At 36.0% G+C, this 22,105-nt stretch overlaps 1 protein-coding gene across 11 annotated transcripts in view; it reads left to right on the plus strand.

The window, feature by feature from the left end:
* Positions 1-22,105, plus strand: part of ERC1 (ELKS/RAB6-interacting/CAST family member 1) — a 519,222-nt gene that overhangs the window by 119,676 nt on the left and 377,441 nt on the right. For 7 of the 11 annotated variants that reach the window (XM_046661687.1, XM_046661678.1, XM_046661716.1 and 4 more), the window contains 3 exons: positions 3,683-3,838; positions 5,099-5,191; positions 8,254-8,421. In XM_046661687.1, the coding sequence (XP_046517643.1) occupies positions 3,683-3,838; positions 5,099-5,191; positions 8,254-8,421 (417 nt within the window). The remainder of the gene's footprint in view (positions 1-3,682; positions 3,839-5,098; positions 5,192-8,253; positions 8,422-22,105) is intronic. The other 4 variants (XM_046661704.1, XM_046661724.1, XM_046661733.1 and 1 more) reach the window with 2 other exon arrangements.

Raw genomic sequence — 22,105 nt, forward strand, 5'->3', positions numbered from 1 at the left:
TATTATTATTTTTATTAACAACATATTCTTTCTTACAAAAGCTAAAAGACTCTTACAGATAAGGCCCTCTCTCCCCCTCTAACTTCTTCATATCCCCTAAAAAGTTTGACACTGTGCATTGTGGGCCTTCATTTAATATTTGTTGATATGACAAGAATATTTAGTTTTTCTATATAGATAGTTTTATGTAAATAGATGCTTCTTATGTTCTCATAACTAGTCTCTTAATTTGGATAATTTCCTCTTAAAACTTTGTTTATATCATGTCTTTATTCTCATTGGGGAAAGAATTTACCAAACAAATTCCAAATTAGTGGATTCTGGATTCTTTCTAGTTAGACAGTTAGTAGTCTTGAACATAATCTTGTAAAGAGCCTTTAGAAAGGTTTAGTTGCATGTTGCCATTTCCTACAAGTTTATTTGTACATAATCTCTGTTGAAACCCAAGAATAAAACACAGAAATGTACCTATGTTCACAAAATTATTTTACTTGCTTTTTGACAGAATTAGAAAGTGTAATGGTATTAATTGGGAGTGGATCTATTTTAAGTTGTGTTAATCTTCAGCCATTCTGCTAAGAAGCAAGAGATTCTGAGATTCTGGTGGCTCAGTGGAGTCAGGTAGATATTATGCTGAAATTACAACTGAAATAGTTAAGATGCTGAGAGTGTGGCATGAGCTTGAGAGAGTTATGAAGATCTGGAGTGGTCTTTGGGGGGAAATGGGAAAGGAAGGTGACTGATAGACAATAAAAGAGCCCAGCAATATTCAAGGTGATGTAATTTTCTTTTCTCTCTCCTCCTCTTCCTCCTCCTTTCCTTCTTCCTTTTCCTTCTCCTCCTCTTTCCCTTCCTTCTCCCACCTTCTTCTCTCCTTCCATCTTTTCCCTCTCTACCCTTCTTCCCCTCTGCTTCCTCCTACCTTCTCTAATTTTTTTTCTTTTTCCTTTAGCAGTGGAGGAGCAGGGAAGAATTACTGTACTGCTCTAGGGTTAGAGTTTTGCTGGGTAGATGTAACAGAATTATTGGAGTGCAAATGAATTGAGAGTGATGGTGAAAGAGTAGTTTGTGTGATAGGAAGGAAGAGAATTCAGAATGGACTGACAGTTTGGGAGAAAATGTAAAAGTCAGAGAAGTGGAGATCTCTGTGAGGTTCAAGAAGAGCAGATAATGAGAGTGATGGTGTGGCAGTCCTGGGAAGAGAGTCCTGGGTGGTAATAGGATCCAGACGGTAGTCCTGTAAACTGGATAGCTAAAATGGACTAGAGGAAGAGGTCACTGGAATTAAGGATATCAGGGAATTTGGACATTGAAATCCTGGGGTGATGGCAAGAGTGGCATTTGTGAGCCAGGTGGCAGACTTCTTAAAATGGGCACTAGTGATTGGGAAGTCCCTAGATGGCAGCAGTGAGGAGGGTAAAATGAAAAGGAGCATGAACTTTAAATAAAGGGGAATAGTATTGAGGAATCAGGGGGATGCCCACTTTTCCCCTGCTCCCTTGTGGTGCTTGGGGATTAGTGACCTTTACTGGAGAGAGTTCAGGGAAATTATATCCTTCGGGAAAGCCAGGTTTTACTTGGGGTAGGGAGACAACTTTTGAAAAGAGGGTTTTGGAAATTTAACAGGGAGCAGAGAATTTTAGTAGGTTCAGTGGGATTGGTTGATTAATGATGGTAGACCCAGGGCTGGGGAAGTACAGACTAATAAGATGAAAAGGGATTTATTTACATAGTTATTACATACTCTAGGAATAAGAAACCTCCTTGGAAGGACTGTCCTCAAATAAACCCAGCCTGAGTACTGATTGAGTTGGTGCTAGAACTAGTTGAGCATATTAGGCTTTCATTTTCTTGCCTGATTTCAGAGAGTAGCCTTGCAGTTCTTTTGTTGGGTAGTCGGTGCCTGCCTCATGGCCTTCAGAGCTGCAGTTATGGTCCCTTTCTGGGTAGAAGCTTTTTGTGGTGCATGATTTGATCAAGGGTTACATCCATATGTCTTGGGGTTAGGAGAGAAGATGGATAAGGTTTCTTGGCAGGAGCCTTGCAGGGGCTTTTGTAGAGGTGGAGGTTGTCTATGTGAGGTGCAGAGTGGAGTTCTTAGCTGGAGGATGTTTTGTGTGGAGCACCAGTGTTGCTAGAAATACACTCTCTCTCTCCTTTGGCCATCTTTGATTACCACCCAGGCTGACGTCAGAGCCTTCTTTCATTCACGGTTAGTCACATCCACGTGCCTAAGTCACCTTCTTTCATTCCCGGTTAGTCAATGCACGTGCCTAGTGTTTTAGTCACTCTTGAGGCACTACATCCTGATATTTCCAGGAAGACTTATAGTAATCTTAAAAGAGCATTTTAGGTACTACAATAGTGAATCAGATAGTGCAATTGAAGTAGTTTGTTTATTCTTTATGAGCTGGAAGATTGCCTGAGCCCCATTAATTTTAAACAAGTAAATCAAAATCTTGGTTTAGGTTTAGAGTGTGTCTGATTGTATTAATTCAATACATTTAATTTTGAACCAAATGTAAGTTATATTGAATAAATTCGTAAAAGAAAACTTTTGTTGTGATGTTTTTAAAGGTAATGCAATGCAAGACAGAGGAGTACATCCCTTTCCTCTCCCCTGAACCTAAAAATAACTAGAGGTAGTTGTCTCTTGATAAATCCTTTAACTTTTTTCTGTGTGCTCTAAAAATTATGATAGCAAGGAGTCAATCAAGAAATCCTTGAGGTAAAGTGCAAAAGGAAGTCAATCTCAAAATTACTTCCTGAAGGAGTGGTTTCTCTAACATTCCAGATAAAATAAAGCTCTTTACTTATGCTCTTTGAGATCTTTGTTTCTTAGGTGAATAAGCATATGCAACTATAGATATGAAAATATCCATTCTCTGTAGAAGTTTTTCTGTAGTTGATGACATCTAAAGCAGTTTTTCTATAATTGATGACATCTAAAACAGTCTGAGGATAAATTAGATACTGTAAAAAACAAAACCAAGAAATTGACTATAGAAGGATGTTCTGCTGGGAGGTGATATTTGTGGTGGTGATTTACAAGGACAGTGACCTTTCTTTTTAAAATTATTATGAAATATTTTAAATGTATAGAGAAGTATAGAGAATAAGTAAGATTACTAATATGATAAATTGTAACTGTTAATATAATTATCTTTTTGTTTTTGTGCAATAGGATGTTATAAAATCTTTATTATTGTAAATATAGTTACACCTATTATTGTATAAATCTTTGAAGCCCTCTTATTTTTCTCCCCATACCTTTGGGGGCAGAAATAAACCTTTTACGGGTCACCAAGTAAAATGATAAAATATTATAGCTAGAAAAATTTACTCTTAACATTACAAAATTTCTCCCTAGAAATTTGTGGACTGAGTACAAAGAAACTTTGAGTTTTCCATTGCTTCTACTTTTTTAATTATCTCAACTTTAATTGAAAGGGTGTAGACTGGAAGAAGGGATAGAGGAAAAATCATGTTACAGACATGCATCCTTTTTCTTCCACCCAAATGGCCATACAGGATATATTTTAGAAGCAAGGCATCAGTTGCTAGACAGCAATTTTTCTAGATATTTGTTTATCTTTATTAAATTTAACATCTGTGAGGATCGAGTTGTTCAACTTCTGATTTTTTGTAATACTTTATTGTCGAAATCATCCTTTGTCCTCAGGATTCAAAAATTTCCTCTATGGAGCGTGGGCTCCGAGACTTGGAAGAGGAAATTCAGATGCTGAAATCGAATGGGGCTTTGAGTACTGAAGAAAGGGAGGAAGAAATGAAGCAAATGGAGGTCTATCGGAGCCATTCGAAATTTATGAAAAATAAGGTAATGGTGTGTGATGCTGTAATTTTTAAATGGAGTTTGAAGAATTGATGCATAGTCCTACTTCCTTAGTGATGATGCACTTGATAGTGTTTTATCAGACTTCAGGGAAGAATACTTCTAACATAATTCTTTCAAATGGAACTTTCCCAGAATTAAAGTCAGAATTACTAATGTTGTGTAGTTATTTCAAATTTTCACTTAAGAGAAGATAACCTGTATGAGGCTAAGTATGTATCACAGTTTAACATTTTGTATCTATCAGTACTTCTGAGGTGATTTAGTAGGGTTACATCCAGGTGAGTTTTTCTCACTATATGAGACATCAAGTTCTCTACCTCTTGTGAGGTATTTTAAAAGTCAAAATCCTGAGAGGCTGAACCCAGCCTCCCCACCTTTTTCTCTCCTGAAATGACTTTAATAAAATCCTGTTTTCCCTTCAAATATGGTTCCATAAAGGAAAGCCCTTTGCTCTGTGCCTTGGAGAAGATCCATTTGTATCAGGTGTATTGTTTCCCATGTGCACTTCAGGTGTATGTACAGTAAGATAGGTACCAGTGAGACGTATCAGTCTGTATTTATAAACGAGGTCACAATATTCCTTCCTTAGATCCAGAGTCATTTAGTTTGATTCTAGAGACTATGTAGGCAAATTGGAGGATTCAGTTTATTACAGTTATCAATTTATCAGGTTAGTTTTGGTCTAATTAAAAATCATAATTGTAATTATAAAATATTAGCTAGAAAATAAGTATTCTCCCCAACCCTCATATCCCAATTGCATTAGTTCCTCAGTTTCTCAGAAGTGAAAACTGTAAAGGAATGACAAAGTTTTAACTGCCTCTCTAGTTTCTGGCTTCTTGCCTTGGTACCCATACCTGGCATATAAGTCTGTAGAATATTCCTCTACTATTTTAAGAATCCGTTATCAATGAGTACTGCCAGTTTTGTGTTAATTTTAGAACTTAAAAATTCACATATTCAACTTTCTATTAGTTTGAATTTTTCACTCTAATTTGAGAACAAAATATACTACAATATAGTCTCTGCTCCGATTTGCTGATTAGCACATTCCAGTCCAGTTAAAAAACCCTAAGAAAATAGAGAAACCATCTAGGTTCCTTTGAAAAGGGAATTAGGGGAACAGATTTGATTGTATTGTATAAGTTATTGTTATTTCCAGTTACTGCTCTGGTTCCAAAGCAGATAAGAAGACGACCTAAGTTGGCACATAAGTAAAAAAAAATAACAATGTCGTGACAGGTAGAACAACTGAAGGAGGAACTAAGTTCGAAAGAGGCTCAAGGGGAGGAGCTGAAAAAGAGAGCGGCTGGTCTTCAGGCTGAGGTCTTTGCCGTAAGATTTACTCTTTGTGTGCAGTGATCCCACAGTGGGACCCTGCTAGCTGTGGCTTCTGGGTGGCTTACACTTTCATTCTCTGTGGTTGGCAGCTTTGCCCAATACTAGCACTAACCAGCCTGCTCTGCTCTTTAACCGACTCTTGTTCACCAGTTTGACCCATATGTGACTTTGTGTGCAGTGAGCCCTCATGTGTTCTGGAAGCCCTATACCTGGTTCTTTATTGTTGCTTATGTCATTGTATGGATGGAACTTCAGAGCCTTTTTTTCCTCACCTCCTTTTCTGTTACTAGATACTCATTGATCTGTATGATTGGTAGTCTCTTTTTCTTCTTACATACAAAAATATGCAGATGTTCTAGGTCTGTCACCTAGTGTTTATTCAAATTGGAAATTCTTGAGTAAATGCCTTACCTTCCTATGTAGGCATGATCTTAAAGTCCCCATTAGGTGATTTTGCAACAAATGTTACTTTCTTTAAAACAGATCTATAGAAAGTGATTAGCTTCTTTAGAATTATCTAGTAAATTAGAATTAGCATGAAACTTATTTAAAGTCTCAATCTAGTTCAGTTTTCTGTCTGAAGAACTTAAAATTCCATTTCAGAATAAAATGGTAAATAATAAAGTAGCTAACACTTGAGCACATATTATAAACATTTTATAACCTACTAAGGTAGGTATATTATCAACCCCAATTTATAGCTGAGGAAGTTGGGATAACAGGGTAGTGCTTAGGAAACAGAGCTAGTAAGAGGCAGAGTTTGATTTTTACACAAGCAATCTGGTTCCAGAATCTGTGCTGGTAAGCTCTTCACTCTACTGCCCCTATACTAGGCCGTGCACACATTTGTCACACAGTGTCAGAAAAAACTGCTTCTGAAAATAATTGTGGGATAAGACTGGATTGCAACATTAAAAAGAAAAACACTCGTGCTAATTTGTTGTGTTTGCTATTTATGGACCACTTTATAGTATACATATAAAAGTGAAATATTTTTTCTGAAAGGTTCTAATTTGTTTTATTATAACCATGTATCGTCCAGAGAAATTGATGTATAACGTCTTTTTTTTCCTCAGCTACTATGATTCGTTTCTTTTTGTGTCAAACAACAGGCTAAGCATATTCCGTACATTATTTTGTTTAATATCTAAATAGTACAGTGGCACTGGTTTATTTTCTACATATTGCTGATTAGGAAATCAAGGCTTAGAGAGGTAAAGTAATTACTCAAAGACACACTCATCCTCATGTGTGATTGCCTGCAAAGCTTTGTGCTCCTAACTTTTAAGGAAAATTTGTGCTTTTAAACTCTGCTTTCCATTTACAATATTTTCTTCTCTTAATCTATATGATCAATACAGCATTATTTGAAGATGATGCAGGTGTTGAGGAAACTGAGATTTTGTATTTATTTTTGATCACATGATTAGAGGTAGCTGGAAATTGGAGTTATCTTTAAGCCATAGTTCTTTAGCTGAGGAAGTGATAACACTTTGAACGAATATTCATTCATACAACAAATGAATTTTAAGTGCATTCTGTATGTTAGGGGTGGAATAATACTAATGTGTGTTTTTTGTTGGTAAGGGGATGTCATGAAAGAGATGCTACACCATTACAGTACGTGGTAATTCCTGGGTTCATATCTATATTACAGATGAAAATAGCTGCCGTTTACAGTTATCTTCCACTGGTGTTCTTAGTATCCTCTAGTACTTTGCATACAGTAAGCACACGTAAATATTTGTTGAATGAATGAATAACTATATCTGTAGATAGAGATTTCATGCATATGAGAAAAATGCTTGTCTTGCTGAAACAGAAGAGTAAATTAGAAATTTATTTTTAGTGCTCCTTAAAAGTCTAATTTTGATTAAGTAAAATTTATTTTGTAATTTTTCACGGGAAATTGTTCTCAAAAGCTTTGTCTCTTACACCAAAGATTATTACAATTAAAATACTTTAGATAGATTCAATTAAAAAAAGTGCTTTTCATTTCATCAGTGATACTAATATTATTGGCTTCTTGTCAAATTTATACTTCCAATAATCAGTCTGTCTTTTAGTGCACAGCTCCCTTGCTAAGGAGTAGACATAATGTGAAAGCAGGTCTGACTTCTCTGTTATTTTGGCTTACATTTAGAATAAAAGACTATTTAAAAAGTTCTTAGAAACACAGTAGAGATGTAATGGAGATGTTTGAAATAAAATGTTTTCTAAGTTAAGATGAGAGAAATTTATGGGAGAATGAATGGTACCTATTGATTTGTAGATTACTCTGTCAGAGTAATTCAGATTCAAATTACACATGTAGATTCCTACAGAATGAAATTTTATCAGTTCTTTGTTTGGGTCTTGTTACTTTTAACAGTTTAGTTGATGTGACATGTTGTAGGTGATGTAACTTTGTAGGTGGAATCTTTTTTTAGGTCAGTACCCCTAACTCATCAAAATTATAGGATTTTTTTAAAGTATGTATTTATAATGCCTTGTAACACCAAAAGTGGTTTTTTAAGATCAGGATTTTATGTAAAGTTTTGTTTGAGAAGGAAAAAAATGTAATGGAAAAAGAATACAGCAGCAGCAGCTTTTGGATGTAAATTTAGATAGCAATACTAAGAGGTTCCTTTTTTCTCTTTCTGTATTACGTCTGTACTAATCCTGCTGTATGTTCTGAAGAGGACTGACTTAATAAAATGAAAGCCGTTTTATCCGTACAGTGGTGTTCAGATGCTTACTGCTGTCTCGTAGTCATCTAATTGAATTGGGACTTTTCTCTCTCCATTCCTTTTCTAAAGGATTCAGAAAATGTTTAGGAGACACAATAAATGAGAGTTTATTTAGGAAATGTCCCTAGTAGTTGAATAAGCTTTGTTTGTTTTGTGGGGGTGGCGGTGGTAGTCCAAGATTAGGTGATGCAAAAACGTGAATTGTGTCTGCTCGTAAAGTTAATGCTGCATTTAGTTTCATATCTCATGACTGAGATCTGTCGCAGATCCAGATCAGCGATGGTTGTTTCATTTCTTTTTTCCTTACAGCTTTTTCTTTTCTTCTAGATTGGCCAGGTGAAGCAGGAGCTGTCCAGAAAGGACACAGAACTTCTAGCTCTACAGACAAAGCTAGAAACACTCACGAACCAGTTTTCAGACAGCAAGCAACACATTGAAGTGCTGAAGGAGTCCTTGACCGCTAAGGAGCAAAGGGCTGCCATCCTACAGACTGAGGTAACAAGAATTCTGGGGCTTGCAGGGAGGTGATTCCTTGACACCTTTTCATATGTATTATTACCTGTGCTGTGTTTGTTCTGTTCAGGTTTGGGAGATAAGAATAATGTTATGATTAATTCTTTAGCAATGTGATTCAGTTATTGTATTAAAATATAACCATCTTGTTTCTCTTGTTCTTGGACAAAACAAGTTAAATCTGGTGCAGTTTATATATGTTTTTAGTACTTTGGACTTTCACTTAGTCTGTACTTCTAAGTATACTTTAAACTAACATGAAATGAAAAGATAGTTGTAAAAAAGAAATCTAAATAAAACTTTTGTTCTCAGCCATCGTAAATCTTCCAGTCATGAATGGCATTGAGCTTGTTACCCTGTGTTTGGATTATTAAATGTTTTTAATTTTTGATATTATTATTATCATTAGTAGTAGCAGAATGGTTAGTAGTAGTAGAATGGTAAGCATACTATGGAATCTAGAAATGTTCTAGATAGATCTCGTTTTGAACTACAGATCATTAGACAATGTATCTTCACATCCTGTTTGAAAAAAATCTTAGAAGGTTATCCAGTCTGTCAGCCTTTGTTTCAGGTAGGAATACAGTGAATAATTCAGACAGATGAGAATCTGTCATATTTACAATGAGATGGAATTGATGACGCTATTTGGATTTACTGTCCTAATGTAAATATTTTTTAAAGATTGCAGTGAAGTAGGGAATTTAGGTGGGAATATGTAAGTAGTTCTGCTTTATCGAAGAAAAGTAAAGCATACAGTATAGATTAGTTTTTTCTTTCCTTTTGAAGAAGCAGATCATGCATAAATAAGGGCATAGTTTCATGGAAAAAGGAATGAGGAGTAAAAAGAATGCATAAAGACATCGTAGATCCAGAAGACTGGAATCTTCAACTGAGGAGGAATGAGAAAATGACCAAAACTATTTCATGTAATATTTTATTTTTGTGCACTTTAGGACTTTGTTGAAATGAGAAATTTGGATGATGTATTTGTAATTTTCCTTACAACTTACAGTTTTTCTATTTTGATCGTGTTTCATTTTATCATGATGTCAGCTCCATTCTACCTCAGAGGGATATTTCAAGTATAGATAAGCCTGTGGCTCTGGAGTCATGGTTACTGAGTTTGAACTTCAGCTTAGCACTTACTACCAGGTACATGATCCTGGGCATGTTACTTAACTTTATTGTGCCTCACTTTACACATCTATAAGATGAAGAGAATAGGAGTGCCTACCTCATAAGGCTGTTGTTAGGATTAAACTAGTTTATTCACACCTAGTGCAAAGCGCACGTAAGGTCTTCGGTACGTTAGTTTTTGTCATCATTATAGTTGTAATAAAATCAGCTTATATATGTATAAACTGTTAAGAGAACATAGTTGGTTTTCTTTTCATTGATAAATTTTTTTAGAATGTCTGCTCTTTCATATTTTTATTAGGTTAAATTTAGGTTTATTCAAGGAATTGCAAATAAAAAATTATCTGGAAAGTGTTACCTGCAAAGTTATTAATTTATGGCTTTATTAGAGTTTTTCACTTCAGTAACTGGTATGCATGCAGTACTACAAAAAGATCAGAAGAGGGTGCCAGTGTTTTAGAGGTGAGCCTACTTCCAAGTTTGTGCTACTGTGGTAGCTTTGGATGGAGCTGGCAGATGTACGAACCAGAGAACCGGGCAGTTGGTTAATGATAATGCTAATATTTAAAAGCGTGTCACAGTCCAACAAATGATGTTTTCCCCTTGACAATCCGTCCTTCTCTTTATACCCTTCTCAAATAATGTTCTTATTAGCTTGGTCTCACACAGATGGGCTTGTGATTGGTTTCTTGTACCATAGAGAATAAAGCTGTATTTGTGGTCAACCATTTCTTGAATGGTTCTTATATTTATTTTTGGCCATTGTGGGAATAACTGAATTTCAGTGATTGCTGCTGTAAGTTACTAGGACAACTGCTCAAAGATAACTGTCTCATCCTAAAAGATAATAGTATAAAAGCTGACTTCCTTTTGAATTTGAGATGACTCTGTGAGTGTAATATGCCTATTTATTAGCATTTACTTTTTTTTCCTCAAATTATTCTGGTGGACACTTGGCATGGGTCACTTTTTTCCAAAGCAACTTTCTCATTTAGAGCTCATAAAAGTCAGTTTGAGCCAGCTCTCTGAGTCTCACGTTTCTATAATTTGCTCTTAATTGAGCTTGTCTTCCTCTCTGCAGCTGTACTAGACTCTGATCTAACTCTCAGATCACTAAATTAAGCAAATATGAAAAAAAACGTGGGTCAAGAAGTTTTTTTAAATTTTAAAATTGTTTAAGGAAAAAAAGGATATGGAAAAAGATGTGATTTTCTTCCCGTTTGGATTCAGGGAATGCGGCCATCTTGTGTTGGACAGCACGCAATATCTAGTATCTTTGGAGTTGCTCCTATTTTATGAACATCTCTTTTGGTCTGTTGACCTTCACAGAAGTGGCCTGGACTTAGTGACATAGTGGCCAAGAGCATGGGCTTTGGGGTCTGACCTAGGCTTGAAACACAGCTGTCTACATTTATTTATATGACTTTGGATGAGTTATTTTACTTCTTTAATCCTCCATTTCCTCATTTGTAAATGAGGACAATAATAGTACCAACTTCAAAGGTTAGAATAGATGTTTTAATAGGGCTAGCATAGATGTTTATGTAGCCCTCATCTGAACTTGGAGGGAAGTATTAACTATCAATGGGTTAAGGATTCTTTTAAACACTTTACTGTTTAAAAGCACTTTTTCTTTTTAAAGATTGGCACCTGAGCTAATATCTGTTGCCAATCTTCTTTTTTTTGTTTTTTTTTTCCTTCTTCTCACCAAAGCCCCCCAGTACATAGTTGTATATTCTAGTTGTAGGTCCTTCTGGTTGTGCTGTGTGGGACCTCATCTCAGCATGGCTTGACAAATGGTGCCAGGTCCATGCCCAAGATCCGAACCAGAGACATCCCAGGCTGCTGAAGCACAGCTCTCGAACTCAACCACTCAGCCACGGGTTGGCCCTTGCAAGCGTTTTTATTTGTTCTCTTTTGTTTTATTTGATCCTCAGAGTAATGGTATGCATTAGGCAAGATAAGTATTGTTGTCTTGCTTTTATCGGTGAAAATTATGTAAAGTGTTTAATTAGTACATTACTTTTAATTGGCACTTGGGGCCAATCTCACTAGTGTCCCAGGGACTTTCAAAATTGGTTACAATATTTAAAGGAATTTTTCTGTTTTTTGCCCGCTTTCTTGTTCCTAAACCTTGATGACATACTGTGGACCTCTCATTGAGTTTACTTTCTGGATGAGTTCTCAATGTGCAGAGCAGAGCTCATTTTATTAATAAATTAAAATATGGAGAACTTACCCCCTCAAAGTAGTACCACTTTTTTCTTACTTGCCCAGGACATGAGTTTTGGAATTCTGTTCATTATAGGTGGACATTATCATCCATGTCTTAGTGACGATTACAGGAAGTGGTTCAGGGAATTGGTAGTACAAAGTTAAGAACTGCTCTAGCTCCAAGACTTTCAGGTACTGGAGCTTAGATGCTGTTGCTTGACATGCACCTTCTGCTTGTAATCCCACCCAGTGCCCCAGTATTCTGTCCTCTTTAAGCTAGAGTTCTGACTTCCTCAGCATACTTAGAGTTAATAATACATTCTTAGAGCTAGAGTGCATTTGGATCATGTAGCCTTTCTATAATTTAAAAAGCATATATGATAATATCTAATGTTGAATGCTTTTTATATACTATGTAGGTTGCATATACTTTCATTCGTTTTCTCTGTTAATCCTCACAATAAACTTCTAAGAAATAAAAAATTGTTCTAACATTTTATACATGGGCATACTGAAATTTAGAGAGATTGAGGTTGCATGACTTATTGCCTGATTACCTGGGATTCAGAACTTGATCAATTAAAACTCCAAAACTTATGTTCTTGATCATAATGCTGTAATGCCTCCCTGTGAGGAATCTGAGGTGCAGACAGAGTAAGTGGCATGCTGAAGGCCTATGCGACTGCTTGGTATTAGTTTTGAGACTAGAACCTGTCTTTTCTGACTCTGCTGATTATGGAATGCTGTAGAGACCCTGACTCTTGTTCGATTGGTAGGTTGAGGACTAGCTACAAAGAAAGGTGGGGAGAAAAGGAATCAATTCATGTTAGCAGAGATGAGAAAAGGATATAGCCTAGAATTTAGGATAATGGAGATACATAGCTTTAGAAAAAGAGAGACATGCTTTCATCACATGAGATTATGAAAGAAGAAAAAGATTTATTGATTGATTCCTTCATTCATTCTAGCAGTTATTTGCAGATACCTGCTAAGGACTCTTCTGCCCACTGGGGATACAGTGGTGAATAAAACAGAAAGGCTGATGATCTCTCTCCCATACCAAACTGTGGAGATAACACAGAAGTGAGGGAAGTTGAAGAAATTTGCATAAAAATTATACAATAGGAAATGGTTGAGGGGTAAGTGTGTGTATGTGTATGAAACAGCTGCTCAGAGTAAAAGAGCACTGGGTGCCGTGGAATGATATGGGATATTTTTCAGGTGCTTCTTCTGTCTCAGGTTGTTCTTGGTATATCATTGCCCCATCAGCACTGTGAACTGTGAACAGTGCGTAGCCCTGTGAGTTATGGGTTAGTGGAGGGGGCGGGTGCTGCAGGGTAACGTTGGTGTGCTATTCAAGCCAACTTGTGAAGGCAGACTGACCAGCTTCTGAATGCCCTCTCCTCTCTCCACATCCTCTCTATCCCTTAGGTAGAAAATAGCTTTAGAAAAAGAGCTTTGGAAGAGCAGAGGTTCAGGTTATTAATTACTCCAGAGGCTCTCTGATCTGAGGGGCTTGCTTCCTGCCACTGTTAGTTCCCCCATTCCAAATGGTGAGTTGGCACTGCCCACAGTGATGGTGGGACAGTGTCTTGTTTGTGGAGATGTAGATAATGATAAGCTTAAGAAATTGACAGGAAAATATAAGTGTAAGTATGTCTGTTAATACTCCAGGAGAATAAAAATGGAATGTAGAAGTCTTAGACCATCAGTATAAAACTCAGTTTATCCAGTGAAGAATGGAACAGATGGCGGGGAAAAAAAGCCCAAGATGGTATATAGACAGCATGAAAAAAGTTGGCTGAAATAAATATGAATAATGGGAAAGGCAATAAATGCAAATGAGTTAAGTTTAGATCAAAATACAAATCTCAGTTGGGCTAAAAAGTAGAATACTGATAAATATTTTCACAAGAGTTAAACATAAGACAAAAAGAAACAGCAAAATTAAAAGTAAAAGGATAGAAAAAATTTAAAGATAAAAGGTATATCAGGAAGATATGACCCCCCTAAATTTGTTTTAACATTAAATTATCTTTTAAGGCAAAGAAATTGTAAAACACACAGAGCAATGTTATATACTGATAAAAGGAACAATAGATCAGGAAAACAGAATGATTATGAACATTTATACATCTAACAATATGCTTTTAAGTGTTTAAAACAACAATGGGGAGAAATAGACAAATTATCAATTGCAGTTGGTTATTTGAACATAGTCCTTTCAGAATTTGATGAAACAAAGGTAAACAACAATTTAGAAGATTTTGATAATATTTGTAAGCTCAAACTAATAGGTATGTATATAGAATCTTGCACTAACAAATAGAGAATAAGCAGTATTTTCAAGAACTGAGTGAACACTCATAAAAACCAACCCAAGTACTAGGTCACAGAGGAAACTTCAAAATTCCCAAGAGTCAAAGTCACATGGACTGTGTTCTCTGACACCTAATGCAGCAAAATTAGAAATCAGTAATAAAGAATTGCACCAAAACCAAAATAAGCTTGGAATCTGAAAATGTCCTGTTGAATGACACCTGGGTTAAAGTCGAAATAAAAAATTTTAGAAGTGAGTGACAGTGAAACACTATATGTCAAAATGTATGGAATTCTATATTCCATACATTTACTATTTTCTAGTAAAAAGAAAAATCTATGGGATATAACTAAAGTAGTATTTAGATGGAAATGTCTAGTTTTTTAACATATTAGAAAACAAGAAATCATGAAAGCACATAAGGTAAGCATTCAAATCAGGAAACCAGGAAAAAAGCAACAGAATTAAATCCAAAAGAACAATAAGATGGAGAGTAATAGATGTTAAATTAGAAATCAATGGAGTATAGGATAAAACCAAACCAAACCAAGAGTTAGTTATTTGAAAAAGGTTAATCAGATAGGAAGATATTTTACAGAATAATAATGGAAAAGTAACTAGTATCACACAGTTTAAAAACAATACAGTTATAAACAGTAATATTCTAATAAACTTGAAAAGCTAGAAGAAAGAAATACGTATATGGAAAATATGACAAAGTAGGTTAAGGGAGAATAGAAAACACGAGCAACATGAGATCAATCGTTATAGATTTAAAAATAAACCTCAATCCTATCTCCCTCCCAAATCCTAAGGCCCAGATGGCTTTCCAGTAGAGTTCTGTCAACATCCAAAAATACATAATCATTTTTGTATTCAAGTTGTTCCGAAAAGTAGAAAAAGCAAAAAAGCCCAAGACTCTACAAAAGAATATGAGGAAAAACAAATTGAGCGATATACTATATCAATAGATGGTGTGGGCTGGCCCGGTGGCACAGTGGTTAAGTTCACATGTTCCGTTTCGGCGGCCCGGGGTTTGCCAGTTCGGATCCTGGGTGCGGACATGGTACTGCTTAGGAAGATGGGCATGGATGTTAGCTCAGGGCCAGTCTTCCTCAGCAAAAAGAGGAGGATTGGCAGCAGTTAGCTTAGGGCTAATCTTGCTCAAAAAAAAAAAAAAGCAATTATAAAGAAAAAATAGATATAATTTAATACTGTAGGGACATCAATTCTCCCTAGGTTAGTATAATTTTTTTTTGCAGCTCCAATGAAAATAACCAGCAGTATTTCTTTGGGAACTCATTTGATTTTAAACTTTTCATGAATGAGTCACAAAAAGATATATGAATTTACTTATATGAGATACCTTGAGAAGTCAACTTCATAGAGATAGAAGTAAAATTGTGGTTGCTCTGGGCTGGGGAAGGGCAGAGGGAGAGTTGTTTAAGGGGTACAGAGTTTTAGTTTGGCAAGATGAAAAGAGTTCTGGAGAATGGTTGTACAACAACGTGAATGTACTGAACTCAATTGAACTGTACACTTAAAATGGTTAAGATGGCAAATTTTATGTGTATTTTACCATAGTTAAAAATTTTAAAAAATTTTATGGACAAATAAAGCTATTCTAACATTAAAGTGAGGAAAAAGAAAAGATGAGAGACTTGCCCTGTTAGGTCTGAGACAGAGCCGTAAACCAAACCAAATCATACAACCCAGAACAGTGTAGTACCAGCTCAGGAAAGGGCAGCTAGACCACTGAGAAACAATAGAGAAGTTGAAATCAGAGACATTTATATGGAGGGGGTATCATAAACTAGTGTGAATTAAGCAATTGTTAGAAAATGGACATACTATATGAAGAAGAAAGTTGGCCACCTATGTCATGTCAGATAAAACAGTGAATTCCACACTGATTAAGGACCTCAGTGTGAAAGAGAAAACTGTAAAGCTAATCAACAAAAATGTTAACATTTTAGGTAGGATATCTTAAATGACTCCATCAAATTTAAATATTTCTGTTCAAGAAAGAACACCATTGACAAAGTTAACAAATGGGTCACTGATTGGGAGAAGATATTTTCACTGCCTCCCAAAATATTAAGGATTGAGGTGTAGAATAAAGCAAGATGCTTGCAAATCATAAGGAAAAGATCAAGACTATAGGGAGAGAGAAAAGGATTTGAATAGGCAGTTAACAGACAAGGAAACCTAAGTGATTAACAAATACAGCTCGAGATCCTCAATCTGACTAGTAAAGGGAGAAATCCAAATTTCAAAGACAATGAAACATGACATTCCATTCATTGAATTGACAAAAATTAGAAAATGAAATAATATTCAGTGCTTGTAAGCATTTGGGCTAACAGGAACATAGGCAGTATAGTTGGTCTCCGTAATCCCACTCTTGGATATATTCCCCAGAGAAAATTTCCCACTGGTCCCCAAGAGGACATGTATAAGGATGTTCACTTTAGAACAGGGATTTGAAGACAGCCAAAGGGTTTGTTACCAGGGGAGTTGGATAAGTAAAACACAGTGGATGTGTACCATGGAATACCATGTAAAAGTCAACAGCAATGATCTAGATAGAATTATTCAGAGAACCATGGATATATATTTTTTAAAAGAAACAGAATGAGGGATATAGCATTCATATAAATTGAAAACACATCTGTATGTGAACAGAAGCCTCTGTATTTCTAAGATGTGTGCATATTTAAGAACATATTAAACACATTAAAATGTCTGCGTATTAAAGGGGAATGGATATTGGATACATTCGAAGACCCCCAGTGGACGCCTGAAACCGCTGCTAGAACCAGACTTTGTACAGTTATGCACCGCACGACAACTGTTCAGTCAGTGATGGACTGCATATACGACCATGGTCCCATAAGATTAGTACCATATAGCCTTGGTGTGTAGTAGGCTATACCACCTAGGTTTGTGTAAGTGCACTCTATGATGTTCACAAAAGGACAAAATCACTTAGTGACGCATTTCTTAGAATGTATCCCTATTGTTAAGCAATGCATGGCTGTATATATACCATGTTTTTTCCTATACATACATACCTATGATAAAGTTTAACTTCTAAATTAGGTACAATAAAAGATTAAAAACAATAATTAAGAATAAAATAGAACAATTATGACAATATATTGTAATAAAAGTTATTGTAGATCTTAGTAACTTCATACGATTTTTTTCTTTCCTTATTAGGTCAAGAATTTTCACCTTTTCACTTAAAGGAAGCACTTTATAGCTTCTCTTTGGCATGTCTGAATTGCCTGCATCACTACTCTTGCGCTTGTCAGCCATTATTAAGTAAAATAAGTGTTACTTGAACACAAGCACTGCAATACCATGACAGTTGATCTGATAACAGAGAAAGCTGTTAAGTGACTGTTGGGCTGGTAGTTGGACAAAGGGATGATTTACTTCCTGGGTGGGATGACATGAGATTTCATTAACACTGCTCAGGATGGTGCACAATTTAAAACTTATGAATTGTTTATTTCTGGAATTTTCCATTTAATATTTTTGGGCTGTGATTAACTGCAGGTAACTTAAACTGCAGAAGGCAAAACCACAGATAAGGGGGGACTACTATAAAATAAAGCCACAGATAAGGGGGGACTACTATAAAATAAAGCCACAGATAAGGGGGGACTACTATAAAATAAAACCACAGATAAGGGGGGACTACTATAAAATAAAACCACAGATAAGGGGGGACTACTATAAAATAAAACAACAGTAGAACTCCGCATGGATCAGTGATAGTTTTAAGTGAATGGAGGAATCAGAGAAATTTAGTTCTTTAGTTCTTCTCTGAGTTTATACTTTTTGTGCCTCAATTTCCTCATCTGTGAGAAGAATAATAGCATTACCTCATAGACTGTTATGAGAATTAAATGAGTTATATGTACAGAGAGCACTCAGTAAATATTAACTATTATTATTATTAAATACGTGAAGAAAGGATTTAAAACATGAACAAAGAGCAAAACACTAAATAGTACCAGGCAGGTTATAAAAGAACAATACAGGGTTTTAGACATGAAACATATAACAACTAAAATGAAAAACTCAATATGTTAAACTGCAGATTAGAGAGAACTGCAGGGACAATTAGTGAATTGGAAGATAGATCTAATGAGATACTATCCAGAGAGCAATAGGACAGATAAAAAGATAGAAATTACTAAAGAGAAGTCTGTGGAAATAGAAGTCTATGGGAGTTTCAAAAGGAGAGGATAGAGGAAATTGGTGGCTATTTTAAAAGAGAGAATTGCTGAGCAGTTTTATGACTTGTTGATAGTAATGGACCTTCAGTTCAGGAGCAAATAATTCTTGAGCAGGAAAATATCCACACCTAAATACATCATAACAAAACCATAGATAAACTGATCTTAAAAGCTGCCAGAGAGAAAAGACAGTTAACCGACAAAGGACTGACAATTAGGCCAGCAGCAGACTTTTAAACAGCAGCAACAAGAGTGAGAATATAGTAGAGTAAAATCTTCAAAGTTCAGTGAAAGACGTTGGCAGTTCATAATCCTATACCTAGCTAAACTCTCATTCATCAGTGGAGGTAGAATAAAGATATTTTTTCAGACTAACACAAACTGAGAGAGTTTACTACTCATGGATCCACAGAGAAAGATCGACTAAAGAGAAAAATTGTATCTTGGAGGAAGGAGTGAGATGCAAGAAAGAATAGTAGAAAAAGGACGTTAATATGACAAGTAGGAAAAAATAATCAAATACCAATATAAGAGTCTGGCACAGGCCTAACAACAATAGTGCTGTTAAAACAAAAACTCCAAAATCAATTGAAGTTTATCCAATAAAATGAAGACATTTGGAGAAAGATCATAAAAGGAAGAGCTTATTGGTTGCTTCTACTTGTTAGAATAATGTTGCTAGATGATAGAGCAGCCTAAATTCTGCCTCCAGATTGTTTTGTCTTCCCCATCAAGATGAACATCAAAGGACTGAGAAGGGTAGGGTGTATATTTCAACAGCGGAAACATGAAAATGAAGCCCATGCTGTGTGAAAAGAGAAACTATAAGAAAGCATGCAAGAGATCTGCAACCTTGCTGCTCACGGTGAGGTTCAAAGAGCAGCAACGTAGGCTCACCTAAGAGCTTATTAGAAACACAAAATCTTGAGCCCTACTTCAGACCTCCTGAATCACAGTTTGCATTTTAACAATTTCTTCAGTTTGAGAAGTGCTATAAAATTTTTTGTCTTTGGTTGAGACAGTTTAAATCCCATGTGCAAATAAAAATCACTGATGTGTTACTGATCGTCGTGGAGGAATCAGGAAGATACAAGAGGTTTCTGAGCTTGGCTTTGAGTAAGTGTCATTTATTAATTTTGTGTGTGTGAGGAAGACTGGCCCTGAGCTAACATCTCTTGCCAATCTTCCTCTTTTTGCCTGAGGAATATTTCTGCTGAGCTAACAACTGTGCCAATCTTCTGTTTTATGTGGGATGCCACCAAAGTGTGGCTTGATGAGTGATGCTAGGTCCATGCCCAGGATCCGAACCTGTGACCCTGGGCCGCTTAAGCAGAGTGCCCGAACTTAACCACTATGCCACTGGGCCAGCCCCTGAGCAAGTGTCATTTTGATTTTCAAAGCAGGGAAGAAAGAGGATTGCCAAATCTATGCAAAACCTGATCTTTTTCCTAAGGTGCAGTTTTAGAATGGAATGTTGGAGGACCTTGAAGTAGAAGTGTGATCACTAAAAGTCAGCATTAAAACTGGATCATCTCAGGCTCATTTTATATTCTTTGGTAGGATTTCTAGTCTGGAAGATCAGGAATATATGGGAGATATAGTAGATCTATGCATCTTCAAGGCGTTGGCAAGGCAATGTAAATAAGATGGAGAAATGTAAGCGGATAAGCTGATAATTAGGTTTCTTCGTGGCTGTCAATTGACTTTTCCCAAAAGATGGTATTTAATGATGTATGTTAACCTACATCTAACTTTCTGGTAGTATCTTGTATCTCTAACCTTGACTCTTGTTAAATATTTTTTATTAATGAATTGGATGGGAAAAAATATGGGGTAGGGGTGGGTAACATGCATGTTAGATTAGAAATTCAGCATTCCAAAAGAACTTTAAAACAGAATAATGGGCTAAATCAAGCAGGATAAAATTTAATAGGATGACTGTAAAAATCTTTATTTTTCTATCCTTCCAAAAAAAAACCAAAAAAGCAAAACAAAACAGTCTACTTTAAGTGATCCTTCAATATCTGTAAAGCGGCTGCCAAACTCACTTTGCCAAGAAAACCTTACAAAAAACCAAAAACTTTATGCATTCTTAGGTTGTTTTAGAAGTGTCTAGAAATAAGGATGACATCTAAAATACTGAGTTCTGGATACAGTGATTTAAGGGACATCGGCACATTTAGGCATGTTTAGACGCAGAGTCTGAAACTGTGGAATATCAAGGAACAGCTGAGTGATAGCTTGGAAAAGAAGTGGTCTTGGGAGTACATGGTCTTCAGCTTGTATCTGAATGGCTGTTATGGAAGAGAGTCTGGCCTAAGAGGTCGAACTTGGGCCAAGGATAAAACTATAGAAAAACACGATTTTTTTTACTTCAAAGTAAGAGAGAGCTTTTTACTATACTTGTTAAAAGCAGAGTGTGGGCAGCTTCTAGAGAGGAACTTTGCACCTGTTTTTTATTGGCGGTGTTCAAATAAATACTAGAGATTCCTGTGTAAAAGGGATATTGTATAAAGTGATTCAGACTTTATGTGAGATTGAAACAAGTGACCGTTAAGATTTCTTCAAATGTGGAAATTCTCTCTTTGTGATTCCAAGGGTTTTCACATAGAGAGAGCTGTAAGGCTTAGTTGATCTTAGTTCTGATAGTAGAATGAGGAAGTGTTACAGATGTATTGGCTTAGAGGGGTCAAGGAGAAGAACTAGTTTGACTGACTGTCTTGCTTTATGGGATTTGCAGAGACCAAGAGTATTAACATTTCTATTAGGGCTGCATACCTGAATACAGCTTATTACAATATACTTTATGTAACTATTATTGTGTCTTCTTTTTCTGTTATGAATTTTCAAGGGAAAATAGGTGGAGATGATATTGACATTGGTTTTTTAGATTTATATTTGCAGTCTTTATTTTTATTTTTAGTACACAAAGTACAAATAAACTGTGTACTGTGGAATGGTGCATCTCTACCCCTGGCCTTTTCGATGTTTCTCTGAGTTCTTCAGCTTTTTGTCTGGTATGACACGTCAGAGCTCCATGCAGTTTGTTGCCTCAAAGCCTTTTAAAAAGATTTACTTGTGTACATTGTGAGTCCCATGGCCCAGTGCCCTTCATTCGGCCTCCTTTCCAGATGGGAACAATGGGAAATGTGGTGATAGGAAATTATACATAGTGATCTTGGGCAAGTCACTTAGTTTGGGCTTTGATTTCCTCACCTTAAAATTAGGAATTTAGATGATTTAATTTTAAAAAAATTTATGAAATACTGCCAAATACAGGAAAAATGCAGAAAATAATATGATAGACACGACTCATTTAATTTACATTAATGTTTGACCATATTAGGTGATCTTTAAAGATCCTTTAAAAGAAAAGGTTCTAGGGGCTGGCGCCATGGTGTACTGGTTAAGTTCACACGCTCTGCTTCGGAGGCATGGAGTTTGCAGGTTTGGATCCCTGGCGCAGATCTAGCACCACTTGTCAAGCCTTGCTATGGCAGCATCCCACATAAAAAAATAGAGGAAGGTTGGCACAGATGTACCTCAGCGGCAGTCTTCCTCAAGCAAAAAGAGGAAGAATGGCAACAGATATTAGCTCAGGGCCAATCTTCCTCACACACACACACACACACACGGTTCTAAAAAAAAGATCTCATTCTAAACTAAATATTCAATGGAAGATCTGGTTTAAGTAGAAAATTTTGTTAGAATCTCAGGTTTTTATAACCGATTGGGGCTAGGA

The sequence above is a fragment of the Equus quagga genome, chromosome 1 (assembly GCF_021613505.1).
Source record: "Equus quagga isolate Etosha38 chromosome 1, UCLA_HA_Equagga_1.0, whole genome shotgun sequence".
Taxonomy (NCBI): Eukaryota; Metazoa; Chordata; class Mammalia; order Perissodactyla; family Equidae; genus Equus; species Equus quagga.